The 9,689-nt window shown below is 40.8% G+C and overlaps 2 protein-coding genes across 4 annotated transcripts; both read right to left on the bottom strand.

Moving 5' to 3' along the window:
* Positions 1-1,603: 1,603 nt before the first annotated feature.
* On the bottom strand, positions 1,604-4,789 carry LOC121754959 (putative glucose-6-phosphate 1-epimerase). Of its 3 annotated transcripts, none has more exons than XM_042150242.1 (8): positions 4,657-4,789; positions 4,162-4,404; positions 3,892-4,094; positions 3,684-3,815; positions 3,501-3,603; positions 3,297-3,396; positions 3,005-3,201; positions 1,604-2,155 (listed from the first exon to the last, which is right to left on the bottom strand). In XM_042150242.1, the coding sequence occupies exons 2-8, from the start codon at positions 4,315-4,317 to the stop codon at positions 2,132-2,134; spliced, it is 915 nt and encodes a 304-aa protein (XP_042006176.1). In that variant the 5' UTR covers positions 4,318-4,404; positions 4,657-4,789; the 3' UTR covers positions 1,604-2,131. The 3 variants fall into 3 exon arrangements, with proteins under 3 accessions (XP_042006176.1, XP_042006175.1, XP_042006174.1); XM_042150241.1 differs by lacking the exon at positions 4,657-4,789 and adding an exon at positions 4,503-4,624; XM_042150240.1 differs by lacking the exon at positions 4,657-4,789 and having other exon boundaries at positions 4,162-4,604.
* Positions 4,790-5,009: 220 nt separating this feature from the next.
* On the bottom strand, positions 5,010-8,141 carry LOC121753543 (protein MAK16 homolog). The gene is made up of 9 exons (XM_042148749.1): positions 7,927-8,141; positions 7,725-7,834; positions 7,497-7,615; positions 7,289-7,386; positions 6,254-6,341; positions 6,018-6,158; positions 5,829-5,928; positions 5,522-5,679; positions 5,010-5,435 (listed from the first exon to the last, which is right to left on the bottom strand). The coding sequence occupies exons 1-9, from the start codon at positions 7,986-7,988 to the stop codon at positions 5,391-5,393; spliced, it is 921 nt and encodes a 306-aa protein (XP_042004683.1). The 5' UTR covers positions 7,989-8,141; the 3' UTR covers positions 5,010-5,390.
* Positions 8,142-9,689: the final 1,548 nt, after the last annotated feature.

Raw genomic sequence — 9,689 nt, 5'->3', positions numbered from 1 at the left:
ATCTTCTCTTGAATCCTTCTTAAAAACCCTTGAACAATGAAGAACTCTCAAATATATTTCTCTGGAATTGCATCACAAAGAAGATCCTTAATGATGAAGCTTGAGGGGGTATTTATAGCCATATTTTCATGCCCCATAATTAAGGCAAATATGAAGCAAAGTATGGTAAATCTTGGGGAGAAAGTAGGTCAATTCTGTTTTCCGCATTATCCCAGCGGGCCGCTGCACTTTGTTCAGCGGTCGCTGGCGAGAGATCCGTAGCTTTAGTCTCTTGATCAGCGGACGCTGCACTTGATTTCAGCGGTTGCTGGCAATCATCCCGTAGCTACTGGAACTTCTGGAGCGGTCGTTGCGCACGACTCAGCGGTCGCTGGGCGTGTTCCTCTTTTCAGCACAACTTTCCCGAAGCGGACCGCTATCTGTTCAGCGGTCGTTGGCGGCCAGCGGACCGCTGGACCTCTTGAAAGCTCAAGATTTCTAGGTTCAACTTTTAGCTATCTTTTTAGGCTCTATTTTACACATTTCTCACAAAACACGTCAAAATACCAAAATAGAACAAATATGCAAATAATGGACATGTAATGTAACTTTGACAATCAAAATGGACCAAATAATGGCCTTAAAACAATGCAAAATCCGAGTGTATCAGCGAGTGAGTCTGATATTCATTTTTCCTTTTGTCTAGCCATTTAGGGTAATATCTCACTTTTCACATGCACACTAGTAGTTCACCCTTCACTCTCACGTACACATTCTGCAGCATGCAGCATTTAGTTACTTATTGGTCAGGATAGGTAAAGTCTCAGTTTCATTTATTCACCTAGGTAAAACTTAACCCCAAATCGTGGTAGCTAACCAACCCTTCTAGAATGTCATCCCAAGTGTATAACACCTACATCCATCTCTATGGAATCGATTCTTTACTCCACTATACTATCCAGTATAAGTGGGTTGAGGTTTTGATAGCAGGTCTAGGGTAAAGGTCCAACGACACAACTAGGTCTAGGTACCCTCATGGCCGGTTGAAAACCCTGCACTCTAGATTTGCTCTATCATGAAGTGAGATCCTGGGAGAACCACACAAAAAACAAGATTGTCTTGATCTAATCCTATGAATTAGGATAGAACAAGCACAAAATCCAAAACCCTAATCTCTCTAGAGCAAGGGCATGAAAACCGATGCAAGAGGGAGAGAAAAGACCGACGACGGCTAGGGTTTGGAGATGAGCGTGTTGTGCAATTGTGTGTCTAGGTTTCCCACCTCTCTTCACTATTTATAAGATGGACTTCTAATCCATTAATTTATTTCTTTGTCTGCTATGTGACTTGAGTTAAATTAATTCTCCAAACAGTTTTTCTAGTTTGAAATTTTATTTATTGTTCATAGAATAAAATTCTAACTACACAGATATCTGATTAATTAATTCCCTTTACAAACACCTCTTGGGCATACGAATTATATGAAATAATATTCTAGTATTTTCATTTTATTCAATTACTACCACCCAAGATACTATGATTGAGTTGCGAAAAACTCTCACATATTGATAAGTCAAAGTGGTGTCTGATTAATTTTATTTGCACATACTAAGAAATACTAAAATTTCTGTAATATATATTCTTTCAGTAGATAGCAATAAAGAGTATATTTCAGGTTGATCCTTTCAGTGCTCTACCACACCAGTGTTACTAATCTCTTCTTAGGTAAGAGAATATTATCACAAACACTGCAACCATACCAAAAGGTAGCCAAGGCCTATCTAGGTTGTGAACTCGTTTTTCTTCTTTCTAGATCCGGTCAAGTCCCCTACTGAGAACCCATCAGATTTCCTACTTTAACCTTCTTATGCTTACTCTACGTGGTTGTTGAGTGTGTACTGGCGTGTTAAAGTTATGCTTACTCGTATTTTAACCCATAAAATCCCCAAATTTACCCTAATTCACTCCTAATTCAGTCTCAATTTGTTGCCCTAAATTCACAAACCCAAATTCCATTCACTTCACTCATAAATTGGTGCCGACGACGATGAGCACGATGACTGTTAGGGGCTTCTGCGTGGCGGAGGAGTCACATTCTTGTTTCTTAAATGCCGCCACGTCGACTGATTGCGACTTCTTGCCACTCCGCTTTCTACAAAGAAAAATAATACTCCCTCTGTCCACGAAAATAGACAAGTTTTGTCATTTTGGTCCGTCGACGAAAAATGGAGTAAATTCAAAAAGGAAAGTTTTCAACCAATATTAACCCTACACATCATTCTAAATGTGGACCTCAGAATCCACTAACACTCATTCCACTACCTTTTCCCTCCAACTCTCTTACTTTTTCATATCTCTCTCTTACTTTACCAATTATACATTAAAACCCGTGTTATTCACAATTTTGTCTATTTTTCGTAGACGAAGGGAGTAGCAAAAATAAGAGAAGCAGCCCTAGAGCATATCCAGAAAATTGATTGAAATCGAACAAATCGAAAAATCATACATTCAATCTAATTACCAAAAATCGATTGTCTGAAATGGAAAAAAATCAAAATTGGATTACGGCAGAAATTGCGACAGGAGGGAAAAGAAGTCGCGACAAGAGAATGGGAAAACTTTGTGACTTTTAGGGTTAATGAATTTCCGGCGTTTTCCACGTCAGATTCCATGCTTTCCACATGCACATGATTTCGACTGGAAAACTCCAGGGTCGGGTCAAATAGGAAATTTCAACAACCCGATAAAGTTCATGACATTATACAACAATATTTTTTTCATGGAAAAAACCGTAAACTGAAAAAAGTTTGTGACTTTTAGGCAGTTTGCCCTAAATATTTTCACACATTTAAACAAATATAACATCGGTATATACTCCAGTTACGTAGTAGTAAAAGTATCCAACTAAAACATAGTATTAGATCTCATAACATGCAAACATAGTAAATGTTTAACCATCCTCTCCCTCAATTTGTTGGTCTATATATAAATATAATGTGATCATTTGGTATCATCTTTGAACTACCTTTCTTGGATCTAATTGGCCACTAGAATAGCTTGAGGAGACAGCATTGATTTCTTGAAATCCCTTCCAAACTTGGAAAGGTTTGAGCACAACTTGTTTCTCAAACACACTTGAATCCACTGACAACATTGTTTTATACTCATTTCCAAGATTCAACACATTCCTCCGATCACCTTTGTACCAAGGATTCCACACCCCTGCAATAGAATCCAATCCAAAAAACTCCCCATATCACAACACAACATAACACAACACAACACAAAACGACATGATATATAGTCTGGGAGCTAACCAGCATCGGGGAGGCCTTGTTTGTGGACCACGAACGTCCTCTTCCTACCATGGTCTATGACGGCAATTTTTGAGGGCGTGTTTAGATACACACGATTAACCTACACATGACGTTGTAATCAACTACTCGGTCGATTCTTCTAGGCCTATGCCCTAATTTTTCTTCCAAGAAAATGGCCACATATCATTAAAACAAGATTTTTACCTCTCCATCAAAAGTAATAGCGTCGGCTTGCTCAGTGAACCTCTTCCGATCCGCCAAATTGTCCAAGAAATCAAGTGTCTCTAAGCCTTCAACGCGCACCTCACTGTGAAGTGACGCAACACATTCAGTCATAACCATAAACCATAAATCCTACCTATCCTCAAAAAGGCAGAATCAAACAACCTGATATCAGAGACAAACAGGCAGTTGCTGATTCCAAATGTAAACGAAAATGGCTTATCGCCAATGTTCCTCACAGAAGGCGTCAGGGTTAGCTTTCCCGGGCCAAGGGAGACCTTAACACGCAGCTCGAATCTGCCACAAAACATGTATGCTTCACAGAGAGATGACGTTTCAAGAAAGATAGACGACATTTCTCATGTCAACATACCTACAAGGCCAGATTCTTGAGTCCTTATCCGAAGATTTAAAGAAGAGATGGACAGATGACTCTGTGTTGTTAAACTCTTCTTGATCAAGATCAGGGCCATAATCTATTGACCATGATCTGTTTCTGATGTGATCATGCTGCTCAAAACTACTAATCTGAGGAAAGCAAATGGAAATCCCACCAAAGATTGATCCCCGACCACTCTGAAAACAAAGACACGCATTCATAAACCGAAGAAAGAGATCGATCCTAAGCTCAATCCACACCTACCTTGCTCCTAACAAACAGAAGCTCCTCGCAACGATCATTCTTCCATGACACGATCCTTCCACCGTGTAAGAGTAACTCAACAGATGAGCCATGAGGTTGATGAGAGAGGGTCACCCTTTGGAGGCCATTTGAATCGGTCACAACTTTGAACGGCATTTGTTTCAATGATCGAAACAATCTCCACCTTCCGATGATTCTCTTGACAACTTCATCTTTTTCGCCACCGCCTCTTCTCTGCTCCAGCTTTTTATACAACAACAAAATCCCAAAAAATCAAGAAACACTCAAAACAAACACTTGTTACAACTTTTGCAAGCAGTGGACACACACAACAATATCACCTTTGCTTTATATTATCTCTTTATCTTTATCTAGATGATCTACAAACCCAGAAAAGCAAAAGGTTGGTACTTATATACAAAAGATTTTTGACTGGAAAATGTAAAGACAAATATATGCATAAAGCTGAAGAAAAGGAGAACCGTAGATGTTTACTTTGTGGGATGCTGAGAAAGGGCATTACGTTTTCTTTCAATGCTATGATGGGAATCTTTGAAGATTGTTAAGTTGATTGGCTCAATTTTGGAGATTAAAACTTGAGAATTAAACTGAACCTTTCATTGGAATCTTTCAACATTTGGCAACGATTGTGACAATGGTAAAAGGCAAAACACTCGATACTTTTCATAAAAAAGAGGAAAAGACTCAATATTTTGGGCTAAAGATATTCTTTATCACTAATAATTTTCGGTTGCGTAAAGCATTTGCAGTATTAGTTTTACGTAGAATATCGCGTCTTCAATACGCATATAAATGAGACTTTAAATTATGAAACAAAATCAGACATCTCACAGACAAGGAGAGCATTACATTTGATCAAATAATTTTTTTCTGCAGGTCCAGATACAGTAGAAATAAACTAGAATACAAAAGACTACAATTGGAATAAATATTGATCAGTACAAGTCAGGTAAAATCATTTAGAACATTTCAAATTTTGGTAAATGACCGATAATTCACAAAATTATGGGGTGAAAAACATAAGTATCAAGCCGGGCTCTACAGCGACAAAACTGGTGAAGGCCACATTCGTTCCATCAAAACAGATGGCTATTTAGGTAGTCATGGAGTGTGGCCAAAAGCTAATATGATGAAGCTTTTTTTTAGTGAACGTTCCTTGAGTTGTTAATCTGATTTCGTACACGAACATGAAAAAAGGGGGGGAGACCTCAATACACAGCCCTTTGTCTTTCAACTTCGTCTTCGTGTTCAACCTAGCACACAAGTAATGAATGCATATTTATCTGTATAGTAGCTATGTGAAGAGAGATACAAACATAGTAGCAGTTGAGTTATTTACCTCGACTTGGACTTTAATTTTCTTCTTAGATTTGGCCGCTGGTTCCTCTTTCGCCAGCTTTCTTGCAGAGCTCTTCCTCCCTCTCTTATAAGAAGCAGATGCATTTTCTTCTTTGTCGTCGTCGTCTTCATCATCATCATCATCATCATTCAAATTATCTGCAATTGAAGTTTTTTTAGTAAACAGCTAGGGTGTCAAAGCAGATAATATTACCACCACATACATTGAAGACGAAAACAAAGCCATGAGCACTACACAAGTGTCTTTCGCCCACTTCGAATATGTATAGAGAAATCACCAGTCTTACCATTATCATAATCTTCTCTGATAGCAAGCCCACCAAAATCTTCCATATCATCCTCCTCTTCGAGTTCCTCATACCCCTCAACGTATTCTATCAAAGGTTCCTGCAATGCCACTCACATAGTACTGTCAGAAACTAACTGCTGTGAAAGAAAACCAACAAAGAAACTGGTGTGAAGATTCAATGCATAACCTCCTCCTCTTCATCTTCACTAATAGTTGCCTTTCCAACTTCTTCCTTATCAAGGATTTCATTGTATTTATCAACAGGGTAGTTATAGATATCACCATACACTCCTTTCTTGAGGCGCTCAAGCAACTCCTTTTCAATACTCTGAAAATTATAAGTGAATGTCAGTCCCTGCAATCAAGTGCGAAGATAACCAACTTGCAGGTTAAACAGAAGCTAGAAGTCTAGAACTGACATACTTTCTCTAAAAGTGCTGCCTTCTCAGCCTTTTCCTCTCTACGAGCTTCCCTTTTCTTTTGTTTTGTTGGCACTGTCATAATTTTCTCTCTGCGCAAAAACAAAGTCAAAAGGATGTAAAAAGGCTTCCGTAATTTGATACTAATAAAAGAGAATAAAAGAGAATATAGGTAAAACACTGCACTAAGGAATCTGTGACTGTGAGATACAAACTGATTATAGTAAGAAGTAATAACACCAAGAATGAGTTTCAACTTTGGAAAAATGTAAGGATGACTACTACCATGATTTCATTCAATCGCATTCTGAGCAGTTTCTCTTAAGCTTAAAAGGGTAAGCATAACATTGATTGGCCTATTTTACCCCAGGATATTACAGGCTTCACTCCCTTAATACTTTATAGTCATCTACCAGCTCTGGGTTTTTATTTCTTGACAGGGGAAGGAAACAGGAATAAATGTCTCCTATTTAACTAGGGACTTTACAAATGTATTTGAATAAACAAGATGAATGACAGTGGGATTGAAAATAATTTCTGACTGTATAAAAGTCAAAAATGACCAAATATAACATGTTCAAAATATTCAGCTAAAGAGGTGCAAAGTTGATAGGGACTTGAATATAAGCTTTGCTATATGAGCCGTTCCGCAGTATTTCCATCTAAGATGTGAAATTAGTACATGTAACATTATCGTATTCATATCTAAAATTTCCACCTAAAAGCATGCACCATTGAAGAGAGACTTTCCACTAAAACTGTACTGTGAATTCCTTTGCAGTATTTCCTTCTCAGTTATCAAACTATGCCACCAAGCTCTAGAACTCTGGATTACAGTATCCAATATGTCATCGAAAGTGGGAGATAATATGTCGACATTGAGTCCAAATTATATTCATTTAAGTAAATTGAGGAAAAGAAAATGGCTTAGACCAAAATTGTCACACAAAATAAGCAACTAGAAACATCAGATAACAAGATAGGTTCCAATAAAATAAAAACAATTAGCAAGAACAAAGACGAAGAAAGGATGGATGACCTTGTCTTCAAAGCTAGTTTTCTCATGCGTATCCGCATCTGTGTCATCTTAGTTAATCTTTGCTTTGTTTTGTGTACCAATAACTTCGGCCAGTACATCTGTCATATTAAGCAGCACGCCAACAAAAATCAGCACTTGCAACATAATACTAAGAAATAATCCAACTGCAGCTAAAAACAGTAAAACCAACAAGATAAATATTCAGTACCATGTGCTTGTCAATAATCTCAAGGGCTTTTGCATAATTTCTCGGCATTTTAACTCTTTCCCACAGTTTATTCGGCATATGCGCCCTTTCGATAGTCTTCATGTACAAATAAAACACTCCTGAGGGGGAAAAAGGCAAAAAAACACCCAAATCCCAAAACATTCAGCTACAAATAAATCAATCCGAAACAAAAGCAGTCAAATTTATACATTTAAAGCATGAAGATACCATCATGATCGCGTATAGTGGCGTATCGACTGTTAGCGAGAGGGCAGGAGCTCCGATTGCAGATCCCGGTCACGTTGTAAGGATTCCGACAGAAAATCCCAGTTTCAATTCTATAATTTTCGCCAAAATAATAAACAAAAAATTTACTATATTGGATACCAAAAAACTAACACAAACCAAGCAAACAAATCATCAAGCTTACTTGGCCATGAAACTGCAGTGTTTATGCCTGATGACTTGCCAGATGACCTCATCGTGCTGCATTTTTCACCTCCAAATCGAACACTTCAACTAATACAGGAATAAATGTTTACAGTCGGACAATTTGTTTAAGCTAATAGTATTTCAATTAGGAGAAAAATCGTCCGACTCTTCCACCTTCTGCTTCTGGGGAGTCAGGGTTTAAGATTTGGGAAAAAAATTTAGGGTTTAAATTGAGCCGACATAAAAACAACGCGATTTTTTTAAAATATACAACGCGACTTCACGAAATATAAAGTGCGCTTTTCTTACTCATTGAGATGGTGTTAAGAGCATCCACAATGGCGCCCGTCCCGACGGACGTCCGACCGGTATGCCAGACGTCAGCGCGGGACGTCCGCCATTGTGCAAAGGTGACGCGGATACGGACGTCCGCTGCGGACACCGGAGTTCCGCGGCGTTCCCGGGACGTCTGTGACGACGTCCTTGCGGAAGTCCGCCATTGCGTTGACCCCACGGACGTCCGCGCGGACGTCCCGATTATTTTATTTTTTTTTAAAAAAATTCTATAAATACGACTCGTTGAATTTCATTTCATTCGCCTTACTTGTATTAACGAGTATCTCTCTCTCTAAATACTTTTCTTTCGAAGATAAATGGAGCACCACGATAGTGATTCCCTCGCCACGAGCGAGTCACAGGGACTGATCTTTCCCGTTGGCGGAAATACCCCAATGTACGCCACGATGTCCGGAATTGCGGGGATGATGCCCCAACCTCAAATGACGGCGGGGATGATGCCCGGGTACTACAACATGTACATGCCTTGGTATGGGATGATGCCCCAAGTGCCCGGGGTGAGTGCCAGAATGACCTCAATGCCGGGGATGATGCCGCCCCAGATGCCCGGGATGATGATGCCAGGGATGATGCAGGGCTCGTCTGTCACTGCGGGGGGAGTATGCAGGGGGTCCCCCAATCACCGGTGGACAATGTCTATCGCCTCTATATGGATTTACTGTCGACGGACAACCCCCGAGTACTCCTCTCGAGACTTAGTTCACTGGCATCGAGACGTTCTCGATGGAGGAGTTGGGGCTATCTCCGATCCGGGATTCTCCCACAGACGCACCAACTGCGACAGGGAGGGGGGAGGACAGGGAGAGGGAGGGGCATGGGACGGGGAACTGGTACGATGGTGAGGCGGGAGCCGCTGAAGGGGGGAGGGATCCAACGGGAAAAAGAGGACCGTCTGGAGCACAGAGGAGTGCATCGCGCTTGCGAAGGCGTGGATCAGTATAGCGGAGGATCCATATATCGGGGATAACCAACATATCGACAGGATGTGGTGGCGCATTAGCCAAAGCTACCTCCAATTCAAACCGCCAGAGGGGAGCCTCACAACGGAGAGCAATGCCGGAAACAGTGGGAGCGGCTGAAGAGGCAGCCCAGCCGATTCGCCGGCATTTACACAAACAACCTCCGCTCGGCAACCAGTGGCATGTCTGCCGGGGAATTCAAATATTGGGATGTGTATCTTGTGGTGCAGACTTCGGCCAAGTTTACTGCGGGTGTTAAATCTGGCTCGCCGAAGCGGACGAAGATCAGCGCCTCCGGGGAGTACAGTAACAGTGCTGGTTCCCACGAACTCCCCCCCGCCGAGGCAGAGTTCCCAACACCTTCATCGTCGGCCCACCGTCGCCCGGTGGGGCAAAAGTCCGCGGCGTGGATGGCGAGTGGAAGCGCTAGCGGGTCCGCCGAGGC

Source organism: Salvia splendens, chromosome 11 (genome assembly GCF_004379255.2).
Source record: "Salvia splendens isolate huo1 chromosome 11, SspV2, whole genome shotgun sequence".
NCBI classification, from domain to species: domain Eukaryota; kingdom Viridiplantae; phylum Streptophyta; class Magnoliopsida; order Lamiales; family Lamiaceae; genus Salvia; species Salvia splendens.
This window is presented reverse-complemented; position numbering and strand designations above follow the sequence as displayed.